We start from the raw sequence: 21,487 nt of genomic DNA, 5'->3' as shown, positions 1-21,487 counted from the left end.
ATTCTAAAACTTACTCTGCCTAAAGTAAACATGCAGTGTACTAAAGCACTTGGTAACTTTTTAAAATGCCATTATGAATAAAATGTCTCATTTACCATTTGTCACAAATGATATTATGATAGTTTAGATGTGACTTTAAGCAAAGAGATAAAGAACTAATTAAAGGTATTGTTCACACAAAACGCTAACAGAACATGTTCCATCACCAGATATTAGAATATTGAGTAGGAACATTTACTTTTATAGTTACTAGTGTTTATTAAAATTGATACATTGACAGTGAGAAGAAATTAGAGAGCAATTTGCTGATAATGTTAATTTGGGAAGAACTTCAAGAACAAATAATGTTGATTTATCTCTGGACATAAATCTTCATGATGTGAGGTAAAAATATACTTTAATGATCATTTTCATGAAGCACAAACTTTCAGATGTTTTTAATTTAATGGAGAGACTAAAAACATTTCTGGAGTATCAAATGACAAATTATAATTAATTATACAAAATAATTTTACCCTCTATAGATCTGACCTAAGACAGAAAGAAGAAGAACTGAAATCAGTTTCTGACAGGTATTTATCTTTGTTCATTGTAACACATTTCTGAGTTTGTAAGTTCATTTAATGATGAATTAATTAGATGGATATGACAAATATAGAAAACATCTTGTGTGTGTGTGTGTGTGTGTGTGTGTTTTGTTTTTGTTTTTGTTTTTACTTTACAAGACATATTCTGGTATTATTTTACCTTTATTTTAAACATTAATTGAAATCAATGCTAACTTTGACCTGTTAAGACAATTTGATTTGACTTTGTTGACCAATGAGACACACAAAGTTTTCCACTCTGTGCTAAATGACATTAAAAACAGTTTATAGATTGATGCTGATTACTCTATTGTAAAGTATCACATAATTACTTTAGAAGTTCTGTTTGTTCAGAAGAAAAGAAAGAATTGTTTAGAAAATCATAGTTTTCTGTTATTCACACAAAACTATTTAAAAAGCAGTTGAGAGATTGACAGGTTTTATGGCTGCAGGTCCAGGATTACTTAAAGTTTTCTGTTTTTTTGTTTACATTGTTAAAAAGTTTTACAACTTTAATAATTTGACTTCAGAATTTGTGTTACAAAGTGAACATATCTACTTTATTTTAACACAGACTGGATGAAACAAAAACTGCTTATGAAAATGATCTCCATGAGATGAAGTTTGTATTTTTCAAGTTTTCTCTTCAGACAGTGATTGACAATATATTTATTTAACACATGTTGTAGAAACACAATTGATCATTATTAAAATATTGAAAAAGTCTTATGAGTTTATGTAATATTTTTTGAAATATTTAACCATATTTTTAGGTTTTCTCACTTTTAATCTTTCCAATCTACAGATCTGCTTTAAGAGAAAACGAAGAACTAAAATCAGAGATTAAAAGGTATTGTTCACACAACAAGCTGACAGAACATGTTTCAGCTCCGTGTCAGGATGCTAAGTGGAAAAGTTCATCTAACATTTTGATTGTTTAGTGATCATGAAAGAAGTTCAATGCATTTCAAGTTCTCTGATGTTCCAACTGAATCTGTGCTGTGTAGAAAATGATCTGTTATATCTTTAACTCAGACTGACTGTGGAAAAGAATATTCATGAAAAGGAGAACCAAGACATGAGGTATTTTGTCTATTTGTTTTTGCATGAGCTAGTGACTAGGTTATATTTTCTGATCATATTCTGTACATCAGTAATGTCTACATTATGTCAAAGTTTGTTGAAGATCATATACGCCTTATATCATCTTTTGTATATTTCCATTGAACACAGAAATAAAGTAGCAGAACTGGACTCACTCAATAAAAGGTATTATTCCCACAATCTGAAATAAAATATTAGTTTAAATATTATATTTCTGAGAAACTCTGTTTTATCATCACATCTAGAATTTTACTACAGTATCTGTTATGATGGATTTTATTCACACATCAAGTTAACAAAATGTTTTAGTTCCACATATCCTGATATTCAGTGGAAAAGTTCATCTAACATTTTGGTTGTTTAGTGATCATGAAAGAAGTTCAATGCATTTCAAGTTCTCTGATGTTTCTGCTGAATCTGTTTATGAAAAACATGATCTGTTATATCTTTAACTCAGACTGACTGAGACAGAGACGTCTTATAAAAAGGAGCTCAGTAAAATGAAGTAAGTTTAAAGTTTGATGAAGAGACTAATAACATTTCTAGTGCATTAACTGACATATGTCTAATGCAAATATTTTCACTATTTATAGATCTGATCTAAGACAGAAAGAAGAAGAACTGAAATCAGTCAATAAAAGGTATTTTCTTCTCACAAAAGCCTAAAATAATACATTACAATATAAGATAAACCTGAGTGTTTAAGTTCATTTTACTGTAAATGTTAGGAAGAATATTTATTTATTATCTCTTTATTACAGGCTGGAATCACAGGACAATGAGCTCCAGATGATGAGGTATTTGAGTTTAGTTGAGACGTTAACTAAAATATGATTACTGATTATAGACTGTAAAAACTGAATTGATGTTTACATCACAATAATAAATCTCTTTTAAGGTCATTAAAACCTAAAATATCTTTCTGCTGTTTCAAAAACAGGAAAAAGGAAAAAGAATTGAAGTCGGCTAATCAAAGGTAACTTTCCCCTCAGTCTGACATAAAACATTACAGTTTAAATATTGTAATCTGAGAATCTCAGTTCATTCATCAGGTCTGAGATTTTACTTCAAAATCTGTGAAATTAATGATTTTGTTCTGGTATCTTTTACACAGTCTGACTGAAACAAAGACATCACTAGAAAATGATCTCCAACAAGTAAAGTAAGAGTTTTTATTTGTAGATTTTCATATAATAAAATCACCTGGGTAAATAATGAAACATGGAGGAGGGTTTGGAGATCCTACAGGATGCAGTCTTAGTTTCACAGAACAATCTTGGAGTTGGACTTTTTTCAGAAAGTCTTTGTCTTTTTTTGTGTGTAAATAAATATGTTACTCTTAGTTTGAGTTTGGATCAAAGTAAACATGCAGTGTACCAGAACACTGTAATTTTGTCAGAAGCCAATATGAATAAATCATCCTATGAACTAAATAACTGATAGTTTTTTACACATTTTATTCTTCACTCTTCAGGTCAAACTTTAAACAGAAAGAAGAAGAACTGGAATCAGAGATTAAAAGGTATTGTTCACACAAACTAACAGAACATGTTTCAGCTCCAGATATTAAGATATTAAGAGAAAAAGTTTCTCCTAACTGTTTGCTTGATTAGTGATCATGAAAGAAGTTTAATGCTTTGAAAATTCTCTTATGATCCTGTTGAATCTGTTCATGAAGAACATGATCTGTATCGGTATTTTTTCTTTATTTGATTTTACATGAGATAACAAAAATATATTTTCTAATCGTAGATTGTAAAACAGTTTGTTTAGAGATAGTGAAATAAGTTGTGTCTGACAAATTCTCTGATGTTCCTGCTGAATCTGTTTATGAAGAAAATCATTGATCATATCTTTAACTCAGACTACTGAGACAGAGACTTCTCATGAAAAAGAGTTCAGTAAAGTGAACTTCTTTTTTATTGATACTTTCTTAAAAATAATTGCCTTTGTCATTTATTCATCAAAATTGATTTTTGGAATAAAGAAATAAGCAAGAACTTAAATCAGTAAAGGTGCCTTTGACACAACAATCTGAAAGAACACATTGCAGTTAACATTATTAATTTTCATGTACAAATACAGTATTACTATTGTTAATAAAATTAATACATTGATAGTAAGAAAAAATTAGAGACAAAGATGCTGATGATGTTAATTTGGAAAGAACTTTGATAGCAAATATTGGTGATATATATATATATATATATATAAAAGTTTCAGATTTTTAAATTTAATGAAGAGACTAAAAACATTTCTAGTGAATTAACTGACATATGCCTAATGAAAATAATTTCATCGTTTATAGATCTGATCTAAGACAGAAAGAAGAAGAACTGAAATCAGTTCATTACAATATAAGATAAATTTGAGTGTTTCAGTTCATTTTACTGTAAATGTTAGGAAGAATATTTATCTATTATCTCTTTATCACAGGCTGGAATCACAGGACAATGAGCTCCAGATTATGAGGTATTTTAGTTTAGTTGAGACATTAACTAAAATATGATCACTGATTATAGACTGTAAAAACTGAATTGATGTTTACATCACAATAATAAATCTCTTTTAAAGTCATAAAAACCTAAAATATTTTTCTGCTGTTTCATCTGAAAACAGGGAAAAGGAAAAAGAATTGAAGTCGTCCAATCAAAGGTATTTTTCCCACAGTTTGACATAAAACATTACAGTTAAAATATTATAATCTCAGTTCTGGGATTTTATATCAGAAATGTGAAATTAATGGTTTTGTTCTGGTATCTTTACCACAGTCTGACTGAAACAAAGACATCACTAGAAAATGATCTCCAACAAGTAAAGTAAGAGTTTTTATTTGTATATTTTCATATAATAAAATCACCTGGGTAAATAATGAAACATGGAGGAGGGTTTGGAGATCCTACAGGATGCAGTCTTAGTTTCACAGAATAATCTTGGAGTTGGACTTTTATCAGAATGACATTTTTGTCTTTTTTTGGTGTTCATAAATTTGTTACTCTGACTTGTTTCAGTTGAGTTTGGATCAAAGTAAACATCCAGTTTACCAGAACATTGTAATTCTGTCAAAAACCAATATAAAATAAATAATATCTAAATAAATCATACTATTGACTAAATAACAACAGGAGATTCTCAGACATTTTATTTTTCACTCTTCAGGTTGAACCTTAAACTAAAAGAAGAAGAACTGGAATCAGAGAAGAAAAGGTATTTTTCACAAGTCAAAGCTAAAAGAACATGTTTCAGCTCCAGATATTAGAATATTAAGTAGAAAAGTTCATTTAACAGTTTGCTTGTTTAGAGATCAGGAGTAATGTTCAAAGAATTTCATGTTTTCTGATGTTCCTGTTGAATCTGTGCTGTGAGGATCATGACTGATTTTATCTTTACGACAGATTGACTAAAACAAAGACATCACTAGAAAATAATCTGTTCTGTCTTTAACTCAGACTGACTGAAACAGAGACTTCTCATGAAAAGAAGATGCAGATTATGAGGTATTTCTCTGCATTTGTGTGTAAATGAGACTTTAGTTAATTTATGATTACTGATTATAGTGTAAAAACATAATTGATTTCTACATCACAACATTAAAACTCTTTTAAAACTCTAAAATATTTTTCTGCTGTTTCCTCTGAAAACAGGGAAAAGGAAAAAGAACAGAAGTCGTCCAATCAAAGGTAATTTTCCCCACAGTTTGACAGAAAACATTACAGTTAAAATATTATAATCTCAGTTCTGTGATTTTATATCAGAAATGTGAAATTAATGGTTTTGTTCTGGTATCTTTACCACAGTCTGACTGAAACAAAGACATCACTAGAAAATGATCTCCAACAAGTAAAGTAAGAGTTTTATTTGTAGATTTTCATATAATAAAATCACCTGGGTAAATAATGAAACATGGAGGAGGGTTTGAAGATCCTACAGGATGCAGTCTTAGTTTCACAGAACAATCTTGGAGTTGGACTTTTTTCAGAAAGTCTTTGTCTTTTTGTGTGTAAATAAATATTTTACTCTGAGTTTGAGTTTGGATCAAAGTAAACATGCAGTGTACCAGAACACTGTAATTTTGTCAGAAGCCAATATAAATAAATCATCCTATGAACTAAATAACTGATAGTTTTTTACACATTTTATTCTTCACTCTTCAGGTCAAACCTTAAACAGAAAGAAGAAGAACTGGAATCAGAGATTAAAAGTTATTGTTCACACAAACTAACAGAACATGTTTCAGCTCCAGATATTAAGATATTAAGTGAAAAAGTTTCTCCTAACTGTTTGCTTGATTAGTGATCATGAAAAAAGATTAATGCATTAAAAATTCTCTGATGTTCCTGTTGAATCTGTTTTATGTAGAAAATGATCTGTTATATCTTTAACTCAGACTGACTGTGGAAAAGAATATTCATGAAAAGGAGAACCAAGACATGAGGTATTTTGTCTATTTGTTTTTGCATGAGCTAGTGACTAGGTTATATTTTCTGATCATATTCCGTACATCAGTAATGTCTACATTATGTCAAAGTTTGTTGAAGATCATATACGCCTTATATCATCTTTTGTATATTTCCATTGAACACAGAAATAAAGTAGCAGAACTGGACTCACTCAATAAAAGGTATTATTCCCACAATCTGAAATAAAATATTAGTTTAAATATTATATTTCTGAGAAACTCTGTTTTATCATCACATCTAGAATTTTACTACAGTATCTGTTATGATGGATTTTATTCACACATCAAGTTAACAAAATGTTTTAGCTCCACATATCCTGATATTCAGTGGAAAAGTTCATCTAACATTTTGGTTGTTTAGTGATCATGAAAGAAGTTCAATGCATTTCAAGTTCTCTGATGTTTCTGCTGAATCTGTTTATGAAAAACATGATCTGTTATATCTTTAACCCAGACTGACTGAGACAGAGACGTCTTATAAAAAGGAGCTCAGTAAAATGAAGTAAGTTTAAAGTTTGATGAAGAGACTAATAACATTTCTAGTGCATTAACTGACATATGTCTAATGCAAATATTTTCACTATTTATAGATCTGATCTAAGACAGAAAGAAGAAGAACTGAAATCAGTCAATAAAAGGTATTTTCTTCTCACAAAAGCCTAAAATAATACATTACAATATAAGATAAACCTGAGTGTTTAAGTTCATTTTACTGTAAATGTTAGGAAGAATATTTATTTATTATCTCTTTATTACAGGCTGGAATCACAGGACAATGAGCTCCAGATGATGAGGTATTTGAGTTTAGTTGAGACGTTAACTAAAATATGATCACTGATTATAGACTGTAAAAACTGAATTGATGTTTACATCACAATAATAAATCTCTTTTAAGGTCATTAAAACCTAAAATATCTTTCTGCTGTTTCAAAAACAGGAAAAAGGAAAAAGAATTGAAGTCGGCCAATCAAAGGTAACTTTCCCCTCAGTCTGACATAAAACATTACAGTTTAAATATTGTAATCTGAGAATCTCAGTTCATTCATCAGGTCTGAGATTTTACTTCAAAATCTGTGAAATTAATGGTTTTGTTCTGGTATCTTTTCCACAGTCTGACTGAAATAAAGACATCACTAGAAAATGATCTCCAACAAGTAAAGTAAGAGTTTTTATTTGTAGATTTTCATATAATAAAATCACCTGGGTAAATAATGAAACATGGAGGAGGGTTTGGAGATCCTACAGGATGCAGTCTTAGTTTCACTGAACAATCTTGGAGTTGGACTTTTATCAGAATGACATTTTTGTCTTTTTTTGGTGTTCATAAATTTGTTACTCTGACTTGTTTCAGTTGAGTTTGGATCAAAGTAAACATCCAGTTTACCAGAACATTGTAATTCTGTCAAAAACCAATATAAATAAATAATATCTAAATAAATCATACTATTGACTAAATAATAACAGGAGATTCTCAGACATTTTATTTTTCACTCTTCAGGTTGAACCTTAAACTGAAAGAAGAACTGGAATCAGAGAAGAAAAGGTATTTTTCACAAGTCAAAGCTAAAAGAACATGTTTCAGCTCCAGATATTAGAATATTAAGTAGAAAAGATAAATTAACAGTTTGCTTGTTTAGAGATCAGGAGTAATATTCAAAGAATTTCATGTTTTCTGATGTTCCTGTTGAATCTGTGCTGTGAGGATCATGACTGATTTTATCTTTACGACAGATTGACTAAAACAAAGACATCACTAGAAAATGATCTCCATAAAGTGAAGTAAGAGTTTTTCCTAATAGATTTTCTAATCACCAGGGTAAACAATGAATTGTGGAGAAGTTTTTAGAGTTCCTACATGATCCTGAGATCCAAGGATTCAGTTGTAGTTTCACAGAACCATCTTGGAGTTGGACGTTTATTAGAAAATATTTTTTGTCGTTTTTATTTTTTTGTAATATTCTAAAACTTACTCTGCCTTGTTTCAGTTGAGTTTGGTTCAAAGTAAACATGCAGTGTACTAAAGCACTTGGTAACTTTTTAAAATGCCATTGAGAATAAAATATCTTATTTACCATTTGTCACAAATTATATTGATATTATAGTTTAGATGTGACTTTAAGCAAAGAGATAAACAACTAACAAAAAGCTAACCAAACATGTTCCATCACCAGATATTAGAATATTAAGTAGGAACATTTATTTTTTTAGTTACTAGTGTTTATTAAAATTGATACATTGACAGTGAGAAGAAATTAGAGAGCAATTTGCTGATAATGTTAATTTGGGAAGAACTTTAAGAACAAATAATGTTGATTTATCTCTGGACATAAATCTTCATGATGTGAGGTAAAAATATACTTTAATGATCATTTTCATGAAGCACAAACTTTCAGATGTTTTTAATTTAATGGAGAGACTAAAAACATTTCTGGAGTATCAAATGACAAATTATAATTAATTATACAAAATAATTTTACCCTCTATAGATCTGACCTAAGACAGAAAGAAGAAGAACTGAAATCAGTTTCTGACAGGTATTTATCTTTGTTCATTGTAACACATTTCTGAGTTTGTAAGTTCATTTGATGATGAATTAATTAGATGGATATGACAAATATAGAAAACATCTTGTGTGTGTGTGTGTGTGTGTGTGTGTGTTTTGTTTTTGTTTTTGTTTTTACTTTACAATACATATTCTGGTATTATTTTACCTTTATTTTAAACATTAATTGAAACCAATGCTAACTTTGACCTGTTAAGACAATTTGATTTGACTTTGTTGACCAATGAGACACACAAAGTTTTCCACTCTGTGCTAAATGACATTAAAACAGTTTATAGATTGATGCTGATTACTCTATTGTAAAGTATCACATAATTACTTTAGAAGTTCTGTTTGTTCAGAAGAAAAGAAAGAATTGTTTAGAAAATCATAGTTTTCTGTTATTCACACAAAACTATTTAAAAAGCAGTTGAGAGATTGACAGGTTTTATGGCTGCATGTCCAGGATTACTTAAATTTTTCTGCTTTTTTGTTTACATTGTTAAAACTTTTTACAACTTTAATAATTTCACTTCAGAATTTGTGTTACAAAGTGAACATATCTACTTTATTTTAACACAGACTGGATGAAACAAGAACTGCTTATGAAAATGATCTCCATGAGATGAAGTTTGTATTTTTCAAGTTTTCTCTTCAGACAGTGATTGACAATATATCTATTTAACACATGTTGTAGAAACACAATTGCTCATTATTAAAATATTGAAAAAGTCTTATGAGTTTATGTAATATTTTTTGAAATATTTAACCATATTTTTAGGTTTTCTCACTTTTAATCTTTCCAATCTACAGATCTGCTTTAAGAGAAAACGAAGAACTAAAATCAGAGATTAAAAGGTATTGTTCACACAACAAGCTGACAGAACATGTTTCAGCTCCGTGTCAGGATGCTAAGTGCAAAAGTTCATCTAACATTTTGGTTGTTTAGTGATCATGAAAGAAGTTCAATGCATTTCAAGTTCTCTGATGTTCCAACTGAATCTGTGTTGTGAAGAACATGATCTGTTATATCTTTAACTCAGACTGACTGTGGAAAAGAATATTCATGAAAAGGAGATCCAAGACATGAGGTATTTTGTCTATTTGTTTTATTTATTTTTGCATGAGCTATTGACTAGGTTATATTTTCTGATCATATTCTGTACATCAGTAATGTCTACATTATGTCAAAGTTTGTTGAAGATCATATACGCCTTATATTATCTTTTGCATATTTCCGTTGAACACAGGAATAAAGTTGCAGAACTGGAGTCAGACAATAAAAGGTATTTTTTCCACAGGTTGACATAAAACATTACAGTTAAAATTTTGCAGTCTGAGAATCTCAGTTCACACAATAGATCTCAACAGGGATTGTACTTTAAAATATGTGAAATTAATTGTTTTGTTCTGGAATCTTTATGACAGACTGAGTGAAACAAAGACATCACAAGAAAATGAGCTGCAGCAAGTGAAGTAAGTAGTGAGGCTTTCCTAGTAGATTTTAATCCAATCACTTGGGTAAATGCTGAAAAGTGGAGGAGGGTTTGAGTTTCTACATGAACCTGAGGTCCAAGGATTCAGTCCTAGTTTCACAGAATCGTCTTGGAGTTTGATTTTGTCTGGGAAAGGATTTTTTGCAGCGGGTTGTGTTAATATGTCAGTTACTCTGCCTTGTTTCACTTGAGGTTGGGTGAAAGTAAACATGCAGTGAACCAGAACAATGTCATTTTGTCAAAAGCCAAAATAAATAATTCATCCTATTGACTATTTTTCGCTAAATAAGAGATTTTCACACATTTTATTCTTCACTCCTCAGGTCTAACCTCAAACAAAAAGAAAATGAACTACAATCAATTAATAAAAGGTACTGTTCAAACATCAAGCTAACAGAACATGTTTCATCTTCAGGTATCAGGATGATGAAGTTCTCCTGACTGTTTGCTCTTTTAGAGATCATGGAAGAAGTTCAATGCATTGCAGGTCCTCTGATGTTCATGTTGAATCTGTTTATGAAGAAAATTATATCTGTTATATCTTTTACTCAGACTGGCTGAGACAGAGACTTCTCATAAAAAAGAGCTCCATGAATTGAAGTAAGTTTTTCTTTTCAATTTTTTTATTATCTTCCTAGAATAATGGCAAAAGTAATTTTTTACAGAAAGTAAAAAAAAATGACTTATGACTATTTTTGGGAAATAGGAAAACAAATTTTGTTTTGGCCTTTATTTTAGGAAGGTGACAATATTACCCAGTCACATGGATAATTGGTGAAATGTACAGGAGAGCTTGGAGTTCCAACATGAGGTTGGGTCCAAGAATTCAGGCTTGGTTCTGTAGAACCATCATAGACTTGGACTATTGTCATAGAGATGTTATTGTCTTTTCATTGTAATAAATTGGTTAGTCTGCCATATTTCACTTGGGTTTGGGTTACACAAACATCTAGTGTATGAAAGCAATATATTATTTTTGCTAAATGCTAATAAAGAAATCTTCCTACTTACTATTTGTCCTACGATGGACTGGCGATCTGTCCAGGGTTCTACCCGCCTCTCGCCCGTTGACCGTTGGCAATAGGTACCAGCACTCCTCCCAACTGCACTAGGGACACGAGTCTATAATACTGGATGGATGAATGGATTTACTATTTGTCTCAAAATAACAATCTTTTCACAGATTTTATTCTTTATTCTTCAGATCTGACCTTAAACAAAAAGAAGAAGAACTGATATCAGTTTCTGACAGGTACTTATCATTGTTCAATGTAACACATTTCTGAGTTTGCAAGTTCATTTAATCATGAATTAATGAGATGGACATGACAAATATAGAAAACATTTATGTGTGTGTGTGTTGTTGTTTTTTTTTTGTTTGTTTGTTTTTTACTTTACAAGACATATTCTGGTATTATTTTATCTTTATTTTAAACATTAATTGAAACCAATGCTAACGTTGACCTGTTAAGACAATTTGATTTGACTTTGTTGACCAATGAGACACACAAAGTTTTCCACTCTGTGCTAAACAAAGAACTAAAAAACAAAGAAAACAAAGAACTAAAATTAGAGATTAAAAGGTATTGTTCACACAACAAGCTGACAGAACATGTTTCAGCTCCGTGTCAGGATGCTAAGTGCAAAAGTTCATCTAACATTTTGGTTGTTTAGTGATCATGAAAGGAGTTCAATGCATTTCAAGTTCTCTGATGTTCCAACTGAATCTGTGTTGTGAAGAACATGATCTGTTATATCTTTAACTCAGACTGACTGTGGAAAAGAATATTCATGAAAAGGAGATCCAAGACATGAGGTATTTTGTCTCTTTGTTTTTGCATGAGCTAGTGACTAGGTTATATTTTCTGATCATATTCTGTACATCAGTAATGTCTACATTATGTCAAAGTTTGTTGAAGATCATATACGCCTTATATTATCTTTTGCATATTTCCGTTGAACACAGGAATAAAGTTGCAGAACTGGAGTCAGACAATAAAAGGTATTTTTTCCACAGGTTGACATAAAACATTACAGTTAAAATTTTTCAGTCTGAGAATCTCAGTTCACACAATAGATCTCAACAGGGATTGTACTTTAAAATATGTGAAATTAATTGTTTTGTTCTGGAATCTTTATGACAGACTGAGTGAAACAAAGACATCACAAGAAAATGAGCTGCAGCAAGTGAAGTAAGTAGTGAGGCTTTCCTAGTAGATTTTAATCCAATCACTTGGGTAAATGCTGAAAAGTGGAGGAGGGTTTGAGTTTCTACATGAACCTGAGGTCCAAGGATTCAGTCCTAGTTTCACAGAATCGTCTTGGAGTTTGATTTTGTCTGGGAAAGGATTTTTTGCAGCGGGTTGTGTTAATATGTCAGTTACTCTGCCTTGTTTCACTTGAGGTTGGGTGAAAGTAAACATGCAGTGAACCAGAACAATGTCATTTTGTCAAAAGCCAAAATAAATAATTCATCCTATTGACTATTTTTCGCTAAATAAGAGATTTTCACACATTTTATTCTTCACTCCTCAGGTCTAACCTCAAACAAAAAGAAAATGAACTACAATCAATTAATAAAAGGTATTGTTCAAACATCAAGCTAACAGAACATGTTTCATCTTCAGGTATCAGGATGATGAAGTTCTCCTGACTGTTTGCTCTTTTAGAGATCATGGAAGAAGTTCAATGCATTGCAGGTCCTCTGATGTTCATGTTGAATCTGTTTATGAAGAAAATTATATCTGTTATATCTTTTACTCAGACTGGCTGAGACAGAGACTTCTCATAAAAAAGAGCTCCAAGAAGTGAAGTAAGGTTTTCTTTTAAATTGTTTTATCGTTATCTTCCTAGAATAATGGCAAAAGTAATTTTATACAGAAAGTAAAAAAAAAAATCACTTATGACAATTTTTGGGAAATAGGAAAACAAATTTTGTTTTGGCCTTTTATTTTAGGAAGGTGACAATATTACCCAGTCACATGGATAATTGGTGAAATGTACAGGAGAGCTTGGAGTTCCAACATGAGGTTGGGTCCAAGAATTCAGGCTTGGTTCTGTAGAACCATCATAGACTTGGACTATTGTCATAGAGAAGTTATTGTCTTTTCATTGTAATAAATTGGTTAGTCTGCCGTATTTCACTTGGGTTTGGGTTACAAGAACATCTAGTGTATGAAAGCAATATATAATTTTTGCTAAATGCTAATAAAGAAATCTTCCTACTTACTATTTGTCCTACGATGGACTGGCGATCTGTCCAGGGTTCTACCCGCCTCTCGCCCGTTGACCGTTGGCGATAGGCACCAGCACTCCTCCCAACTGCACTAGGGACACGAGTCTATAATACTGGATGGATGAATGGATTTACTATTTGTCTCAAAATAACAATCTTTTCACAGATTTAATTCTTTATTCTTCAGATCTGACCTTAAACAAAAAGAAGAAGAACTGATATCAGTTTCTGACAGGTACTTATCATTGTTCAATGTAACACATTTCTGAGTTTGCAAGTTCATTTAATCATGAATTAATGAGATGGACATGACAAATATAGAAAACATTTTATGTGTGTGTGTGTGTTGTTTTTTTGGGGGGTTTGTTTGTTTTTTACTTTACAAGACATATTCTGGTATTATTTTATCTTTATTTTAAACATTAATTGAAACCAATGCTAACTTTGACCTGTTAAGACAATTTGATTTGACTTTGTTGACCAATGAGACACACAAAGTTTTCCACTCTGTGCTAAATGACATTAAAACAGTTTATAGATGGATGCTGAATACTCTATTGTAAAGTATCACATAATTACTTTAGAAGTTCTGTTTGTTCAGAAGAAAAGAAAGACTTGTTTAGAAAATCATAGTTTTCTGTTATTCACACAAAACTATTTAAAAAGCAGTTGAGAGATTGACAGGTTTTATGGCTGCATGTCCAGGATTACTTAAAGTTTTCTGTTTTTTTGTTTACATTGTTAAAATTTTTACAACTTTAATTATTTGACTTCAGAATTTGTGTTACAAACTGAACATATCTACTTTATTTTAACACAGACTGGTTGAAACAAAAACTGCTTATGAAAATGATCTCCATGAGATGAAGTTTGTATTTTTCAAGTTTTCTCTTCAGACAGTGATTGACAATATATTTCTTTAACACATGTTGTAGAAACACAATTGATCATTATTAAAATATTGAAAAAGTCTTATGAGTTTATGTAATATTTTTTTAAATATTTAATCATATTTTTAGGTTTTCTCACTTTTAATCTTTCCAATCTACAGATCTGCTTTAAGAGAAAACAAAGAACTAAAATTAGAGATTAAAAGGTATTGTTCACACAACAAGCTGACAGAACATGTTTCAGCTCCGTGTCAGGATGCCAAGTGCAAAAGTTCATCTAACATTTTGGTTGTTTAGTGATCATGAAAGAAGTTCAATGCATTTCAAGTTCTCTGATGTTCCAACTGAATCTGTGTTGTGAAGAAAATGATCTGTTATATCTTTAACTCAGACTGACTGTGGAAAAGAATATTCATGAAAAGGAGATCCAAGACATGAGGTATTTTGTCTATTTGTTTTTGCATGAGCTAGTGACTAGGTTATATTTTCTGATCATATTCTGTACATCAGTAATGTCTACATTATGTCAAAGTTTGTTGAAGATCATATACGCCTTATATTATCTTTTGCATATTTCTGTTGAACGCAGGAATAAAGTAGCAGAACTGGAGTCAGACAATAAAAGGTATTTTTTCCACAGGTTGACATAAAACATTACAGTTAAAATTTTGCAGTCTGAGAATCTCAGTTCACTCAACAGTTCTCAACAGGGATTGTACTTTAAAATATGTGAAATTAATTGTTTTGTTCTGGAATCTTTATGACAGACTGAGTGAAACAAAGACATCACAAGAAAATGAGCTGCAGCAAGTGAAGTAAGTAGTGAGGCTTTCCTAGTAGATTTTAATCCAATCACTTGGGTAAATGCTGAAAAGTGGAGGAGGGTTTGAGTTTCTACATGAACCTGAGGTCCAAGGATTCAGTCCTAGTTTCACAGAATCGTCTTGGAGTTTGATTTTGTCTGGGAAAGGATTTTTTGCAGGGGGTTGTGTTAAGTGTCTTGTTTCACTTGAGGTTGGGTGAAAGTAAACATGCAGTGAACCAGAACAATGTCATTTAGTCAATTATTGATTATAGACTCTAAAAACTGAACTGATGTCTACATCACAATAATAAATCTTTTTTTAAGGGAAAAGTAGAATGTCAAATATCTTTCTGCTGTTTCAAAAACAGGAAAAAGGAAAAAGAATTGAAGTCATCAAATCAAAGGTATTTTTCCCCTCAGTCTGACATAAAACATTACAGTTTAAATATTGTAATCTGAGAATCTCAGTTCATTCATCAGGTCTGGGATTTTTCTTAAAAATCTGTAAAAATTTATGGTTTTGTTCTGGTATCTTTACCACAGTCTGACTGAAACAAAGACATCACTGGAAAATGAGCTCCAGCGAGTAAAGTACGTACTGAGATTTTAATACCCAATCACCCGGGTAAACACTTAATTTCACAGAACCATCTTGGAGTTGGACTTTTAGTTTTTGTCGCTTTTGTGTTCCTCTGCCTTGTTTCAGTTGAGTTTGGGTCAAAGTACAGAGTTCTGTTAACATGCAGTGTAACAGAACACTGTAACTTTCATGACCTCTAATAGACTGTAAAACATTAGTTTTGTCTACATCACTTCAAAGCTCTTTGGACGTCATATAAACTTTAAATATCTTCTGTTGAATGCAGGAAAAAAGTAGAAGAACTGCAGTCAATCAATAAAAGATATTGTTCCTACAATGTGAAATATTACATTTTAAGATATTATATCTCTGAGAAACTCCATTTGTTCATCAGTACTGGAATTTTTCTTCAACATGTTATGATGGGTTTTACTCACATGTCAATCTAATAGAACATGTTTAGCTCCAGGTATCAGGATGCTAAATGTTAAAGTTCAGCTAACAGTTTATTGATTAGAGATCATCAAAGAAGTTCAGTGTGTTGCAAGTTCTGTGATGTTCCTGTTGAATTTTTGTTGTGAAGAACGTTATCGATTATATCTTTAACTCAGACTGACTGAGAGAGAAACTTCTCATGAAAAAGAGATCAATTCATTGTTTATTTACAGGAGACAATAACCCAATCAATTATTGATCCTGGATGGTTACAACTTCTGTTTCTTATTCAGTGTTTTATAAATTTATTTAAATCTTTATTAAATAACATAATTTTGTGTTCTTTACAGATCAATTTTAGGACAAAATGAGGAAAAAGTGAGATCACTAAATCAAAGGTATTGATTCACGAGAACTTGAACAGCTTAAATGATAATACTGAGTTTTCAATATTAATTATCAGTTTCCTGGTAAATAAAAAAAAAATGTTACTTTGAGATTCTATTGCAAATGTTATTGTACTGTGTTTTGAGATGGGTTGTTTTAGGATTGTTCACTTATATTAAATTCAGATCTCTGTTTATGTTTTACAGTTTGACAGACATTGAGAAAAATCTCATTGTGACAGAGTATGTAATATTTTGTTTACCTTTTCAAAGTTTAAAAACTGTAACAGATGTAAAATGTATATCAGGTTAAGAGAGGATGTAGCATCCAGGATGCTACATTCAGGATGTTTCTCATCTAATAAGCAAAATAATATCAGCGGCAACATTAAAACCTGATTTTGTTACAATAACATGCAAGCATTTTGTTTCACAGAACCTCTCTGAGACAAAAACAACAAGAACTCACTTCCTTCAAAGACAGGTACTTTAAAATATATAAATGGTTTACAATTATAAAATGTATTTTCTGCAATGTATCCTAAGAAATATTAGGATGTTTGTAGATGAAAAATATAAAGTTCATACTTCTATTTTCTGTTTCAGAATGGAAGGACTGTTATTTGTTTCCAAACCTGCTGCAGAAACTGATGACCATCACAAGCAGAAATTAGAGGAAACAATGTAAGATTTCTTTAGAATTTACACTGATTAAGGGATTTTGAGAAGTTTACTTCTTTCATGTATATTATCCCTTTGTTTTTCAAGCACTTATATTTAATGTAAATGAATATGTTCAATTTATGCAAATGTGGAGAATGAGTTAAAAATTAGGGTGATGGCGAAGAAAATGTTAAAACTTCAAAGATTTGAATCATCTAAATACCAAAAAAAACAACCAAAGTCTAGTTTAGCGATTATATGGAAGTTTTGTTTTATTGTTAGTAATTATGTTTCAATTGATGATAAGGATATAAATTTCCAGCTCATCATTTTAAATAGTGACCTTGGTTCCCTTATCAGTGATAATAATGGTCTCCTCTGTGACCTCTGTTTCCTGTCAGTGTGATTGTCTCTGATTACAATTCATGAGCCTGACACCATGGACTGTAAAGTTTGTAAAGTTACTCTGTTAAAAGTTACCAGCAATAATTTGAATTATTTCGCATGTTGGAAAATGTTTTTCAAAACCATATTTTCACCATGTTTTTCATTCATTTATTTTTTTTATGTAAATCTACCAGAGGTATAGCTTTCACAGTTGTCACGTCACAGTTTTCAGCTGAGTAAATGTTTAGCTTACTAATTAGATATCAAGTTTGAAACTGAGAAATTCATAAATGAATGACTGAGATTCTACACAATCTTAATAGTGAAATATCACATTTACATGTAAATAATCATTTCATTATATAGACAAAAGAAAATGAAATCATTAGGCTAAAAGGACAGGCAGTTAGATGCCTTGAATATCTCAGTATCAGTAGTGTCTATAGAATAAACAATACTTATTTTAACATTTGTTGATTCATTTACTGTCATAATCTTACTTCTTAGTTCAATTTAAATTTTTTATGTAAATCTACCAGAGGTATTAATATTTTTTAGCAAGTCACATAGACTGACATTTTTGCACACAATTTCCCTTTCTGTAGATCTGCTCTAAGAAACAAAGAAGAAGAATTTAAATCGTTGAATGAAAGGTAATATTCACACAACAAGCTAAAAGAAAATCCTTCTTAGAGTCTCATTTAAACACTTCTGTAATTTTATGGCATAAACTGTGTTGTGGAGATTTAATTTTTTAAATTCTTTGCTACAGGCTTACCAAAACAAAGGCATTACATGAAAATGATCTTTATCATATGAGGTAAGAATTGTTCTCCCCATCACAACATCATCAAAATATTAGGGTTGAAGAGCTTTCAACTTTTATATGTATATATACAGTATATATATATAAACTTTATTTTTTCCCCTCATAGATCTGAACTGAAACAAAAAGAGGAAGAAGTGAAATCCCTCAAACAGAGGTTTGATCTACTCAGCATAATATAAATTAACTTAATTACTTTTTGCCTTTGGTCCTGCACATTCATGTAAATGGAGACAAATATTTTATTTACTTAAAGACTGCAGGAATCAGCACATGTGAGATCCAGCCCCCAGCGTTGTAACCCACAAGGATGTGAACACAAAGAAAGGTTTGATTTTTAAATTAACCATAAAATACCATGAATAACCAGTAATCAGTGAACTGATGATTTTAATAACTTGTATATTTTAACACAGTATGACTCAGATGGAGAAGTTTTACAAAGAGAAGCTCATAAAGGCCCAGTAAGAAATTTTTTAATGTTATTTTGTGGAGCAAGTTCCTACCTAATATTTAACCTAATGATTTATATCTGCAGGTCTTCATTAAACTGTTATATCAATGTTTGATTATAACTGAATTCAAATGATGTGTCCCTCAAAGCTTCATCTTTCCCCTCCACAGATCTGAAACAGCCAAAAAACAGAAAGAACTGAAATCCATGAAAGACAGGTACAGAGAGATGAAACATCATATTTACTGACCTGCTGCATAAATAACTAAACTAACTGTTTGACAGGCTGGCAGAACAGATTGCCTCTTCACTAAAAACAGGAGACACTGAGAGCATGAACAACCCGGTCAGTAAAACCAGACTGACTGAGATGTACGACAACCTGAAACTGCTGCAGTGGCCTAAAGTCAAAGATCAGCTGAAGTCCAGGAAGATCAACTCAAAGGAGGCCAAAGATCTGATTCAGGTAGATCTGATCTCAGGATGTTTACCTGCTGGGTTTAATGTCACTGTGGTTATCACGTCCCCAAGGCAGCCTAGGGGTACAGGTGGGGGAGTAATAATAAATGTACAAAGAATTAAGAGACAAAAAAAAAACTGAGGAGTGTATAATGTTACTGTGTGTCTCATTTGATTGATATGGAACTGATCTCTGTAGAAAACATTTGGAAATGCATCAGATGAAATGAAGAGAAGGAAGCAGCAGATAGAAGAAATGTTCCCACAGTCGGAGTCCAGCGGTGGACTGACTCCTCAGAAGGTACTGGACTGTAGAACGGCTTTCTCCACAGGATCATTAAAGCAGCATGAAGAAGTGTGTAAGCAGTATGAGTTGTGTAAGCAGCAGCTTCCTGTGTTCCAGGTTAAAGAGTACAGACAGCTCACAGTTCAGAACCTGCAGATGACTCTGTTTCACACCAACAAAGAAGAACTTCTGAAGGTTTGTTCACAGAAGATCCAGCTGCAGAAACCAAACAGAAAACAGATTCATTTATAGCTCTGATGGAACAATCAATGAGTAACATCGATCATTTCCTTCTCAGACTGGTTTCCCAGAATGTTTAGGTGAATTTCCAGAGGAAGTGAAGGTGGATCTGAGACCTCTGACCTCTGAATGCTACTGGCTGAGCTGTTTGATGGCTCTAAACAATCCTCCTCTTCAACCGGACTGGAAGAACCATGTTCCTGGGTTTGACTCTTCCTGGGATATTTTTCCTCGAGAAATCAAACCATCTGTCATCTAGAAGAAGCAGATGCAGCAATGAGGAAAACCAATTCTGAAATCACTTCTTGTTTTTAAAATATTTTATTAAGGGTATTTGTTCATGTGGGGTTTCATTTGTATAACATAAAGGAATAAATTTGAAAAAAAGGGTAATTCTTTCAACTTTTAAGCAGGAGTTTTTACAGGGAAACATAGCAGCTGTATTTTAATACCTGGAGTTTTTTTCCATATCTTTATTTTTTCTGCACTCTGAGGATTCTTAGAAAACACATCATGTTAATATATATATTAGCCTTCAAATGCATCTTCTGCAGATAGTTTTGTAATCTGAAATGTTTGTGAAAGTGAGTTGAATTTTGTTCAAGTCAAGATACCAATCCATGATCAGAGAGATACTGGAAACCAACAAACCAGCAAACAAAATCCCTCTGGATGGTTATTGTCCCTGCAATCAGCAATAAGATTGTCTGTAGATGTTGACTTCAGAGATCTAATCCAAGTCTTCCAAATAAACACCTCTTACTTATATGACATTATAAATTTTATTTTCATTTTAATGAAAAGCAGCTGCATGGAGATGGATTGGTTGCTACTTCTGCCTTGGAGGAAGATCATCCTGTATTCCACCTTCCTTATTGAAGTTCTGTCCAGGTCCAAAAACATAATTTCTATGGATGAATAAAAAAGAATCAATATCTGGATTTGAAGTTTAGTCCCTCCTCAGAAGTCCTACATATAGAACTTTATAAAAATGTAGGTTATCCCTGATTCTGAATGAACAAAAGATGTGGATGAGCTTCCATTCAAATATTTCACACGTTTCTTTGCCTTTAGTAGGCAAGCAATTCTGAGGAAGCTACAGTCACAGCTTGTTGCCACCAGAGGTCACTGTCACACAAAGATTCAGTCCCTTGTCAGGTCCGTGACCTTTAGATAATGCGAGTCCGCAGCATCTAAAGGTCAAGCAGCGACCTGCTTTAACATCTGAGCAGCAGAAATCTGGTTCAGAGGCTTTAATAACCGGAGACATGTTTCTACTGCCGACACGGTTATCACATCATAGGAAGGAAATTATTGATACTTTCAAAATAAAATTCAGTACAAAATTGCATTCTTACCTTTTTACCTTACTTTTTATATCTTATTACTTCTATAGAGGATCATTGCTATATGAGTAAATATAAATAGAGTAAAAAGTAATAATTAGAGACAAAAACCAGAAACAAGACTGAAGAAAGAAAGAGACCAACAAATACAAAAAAATAAACAAACCTGAAAACATCCCAGGATCCTAATACAATGAAGCATTTTATTGTTGTTTTACGCATGTTTTATTCAGGTTATGAGCATATTAACAGTGATCGGGCGAAAAATGGTGCTGTTTAAGATGCTTTTTTGTGGGTTCAAAACAGA

The 21,487-nt window shown here is 31.7% G+C and overlaps 1 protein-coding gene across 47 annotated transcripts in view; it reads left to right on the top strand.

Moving 5' to 3' along the window:
• LOC122839721 (trichohyalin-like) overlaps positions 1–20,602 on the top strand; it is a 99,039-nt gene extending 78,437 nt beyond the window's left edge. For 33 of the 47 annotated variants that reach the window (XM_044131619.1, XM_044131584.1, XM_044131616.1 and 30 more), the window contains 59 exons: positions 1,821–1,856; positions 2,149–2,196; positions 2,285–2,332; positions 2,453–2,488; positions 2,632–2,667; positions 2,806–2,853; positions 3,166–3,213; positions 4,128–4,163; positions 4,311–4,346; positions 4,463–4,510; positions 4,851–4,898; positions 5,141–5,188; positions 5,336–5,371; positions 5,489–5,536; positions 6,079–6,126; positions 6,277–6,312; positions 6,605–6,652; positions 6,741–6,788; positions 6,909–6,944; positions 7,088–7,123; positions 7,262–7,309; positions 7,649–7,693; positions 7,882–7,929; positions 8,637–8,684; positions 9,275–9,322; positions 9,506–9,550; positions 9,736–9,783; positions 9,943–9,978; positions 10,121–10,168; positions 10,512–10,559; positions 10,741–10,788; positions 11,393–11,440; positions 11,957–12,004; positions 12,155–12,190; positions 12,333–12,380; positions 12,724–12,771; positions 12,953–13,000; positions 13,611–13,658; positions 14,244–14,291; positions 14,475–14,519; positions 14,705–14,752; positions 14,903–14,938; positions 15,081–15,128; positions 15,487–15,522; positions 15,662–15,709; positions 16,484–16,531; positions 16,727–16,762; positions 16,956–17,003; positions 17,126–17,203; positions 18,175–18,222; positions 18,342–18,389; positions 18,505–18,552; positions 18,652–18,723; positions 18,812–18,859; positions 19,020–19,067; positions 19,135–19,315; positions 19,508–19,609; positions 19,712–19,789; positions 19,893–20,602. In XM_044131619.1, the coding sequence (XP_043987554.1) occupies positions 1,821–1,856; positions 2,149–2,196; positions 2,285–2,332; positions 2,453–2,488; positions 2,632–2,667; positions 2,806–2,853; positions 3,166–3,213; positions 4,128–4,163; positions 4,311–4,346; positions 4,463–4,510; positions 4,851–4,898; positions 5,141–5,188; positions 5,336–5,371; positions 5,489–5,536; positions 6,079–6,126; positions 6,277–6,312; positions 6,605–6,652; positions 6,741–6,788; positions 6,909–6,944; positions 7,088–7,123; positions 7,262–7,309; positions 7,649–7,693; positions 7,882–7,929; positions 8,637–8,684; positions 9,275–9,322; positions 9,506–9,550; positions 9,736–9,783; positions 9,943–9,978; positions 10,121–10,168; positions 10,512–10,559; positions 10,741–10,788; positions 11,393–11,440; positions 11,957–12,004; positions 12,155–12,190; positions 12,333–12,380; positions 12,724–12,771; positions 12,953–13,000; positions 13,611–13,658; positions 14,244–14,291; positions 14,475–14,519; positions 14,705–14,752; positions 14,903–14,938; positions 15,081–15,128; positions 15,487–15,522; positions 15,662–15,709; positions 16,484–16,531; positions 16,727–16,762; positions 16,956–17,003; positions 17,126–17,203; positions 18,175–18,222; positions 18,342–18,389; positions 18,505–18,552; positions 18,652–18,723; positions 18,812–18,859; positions 19,020–19,067; positions 19,135–19,315; positions 19,508–19,609; positions 19,712–19,789; positions 19,893–20,093 (3,079 nt within the window). In that variant the 3' untranslated portion in view covers positions 20,094–20,602. Of the gene's footprint in view, positions 1–1,622; positions 1,671–1,820; positions 1,857–2,148; positions 2,197–2,284; positions 2,333–2,452; positions 2,489–2,631; positions 2,668–2,805; positions 2,854–3,165; positions 3,214–4,127; positions 4,164–4,310; positions 4,347–4,462; positions 4,511–4,850; positions 4,899–5,140; positions 5,189–5,335; positions 5,372–5,488; positions 5,537–6,078; positions 6,127–6,276; positions 6,313–6,604; positions 6,653–6,740; positions 6,789–6,908; positions 6,945–7,087; positions 7,124–7,261; positions 7,310–7,648; positions 7,694–7,881; positions 7,930–8,636; positions 8,685–9,274; positions 9,323–9,505; positions 9,551–9,735; positions 9,784–9,942; positions 9,979–10,120; positions 10,169–10,511; positions 10,560–10,740; positions 10,789–11,392; positions 11,441–11,956; positions 12,005–12,154; positions 12,191–12,332; positions 12,381–12,723; positions 12,772–12,952; positions 13,001–13,610; positions 13,659–14,243; positions 14,292–14,474; positions 14,520–14,704; positions 14,753–14,902; positions 14,939–15,080; positions 15,129–15,486; positions 15,523–15,661; positions 15,710–16,483; positions 16,532–16,726; positions 16,763–16,955; positions 17,004–17,125; positions 17,204–18,174; positions 18,223–18,341; positions 18,390–18,504; positions 18,553–18,651; positions 18,724–18,811; positions 18,860–19,019; positions 19,068–19,134; positions 19,316–19,507; positions 19,610–19,711; positions 19,790–19,892 lie in introns of all 47 variants that reach the window. The other 14 variants (XM_044131613.1, XM_044131576.1, XM_044131578.1 and 11 more) reach the window with 14 other exon arrangements.
• The last annotated feature ends 885 nt before the right edge of the window (positions 20,603–21,487 follow it).

Source organism: Gambusia affinis, linkage group LG11 (genome assembly GCF_019740435.1).
Source record: "Gambusia affinis linkage group LG11, SWU_Gaff_1.0, whole genome shotgun sequence".
Classification (NCBI taxonomy): Eukaryota; Metazoa; Chordata; class Actinopteri; order Cyprinodontiformes; family Poeciliidae; genus Gambusia; species Gambusia affinis.
Note: the sequence above shows the minus strand (reverse complement) of the source record. Positions and strands in the feature narration are given on the sequence as shown.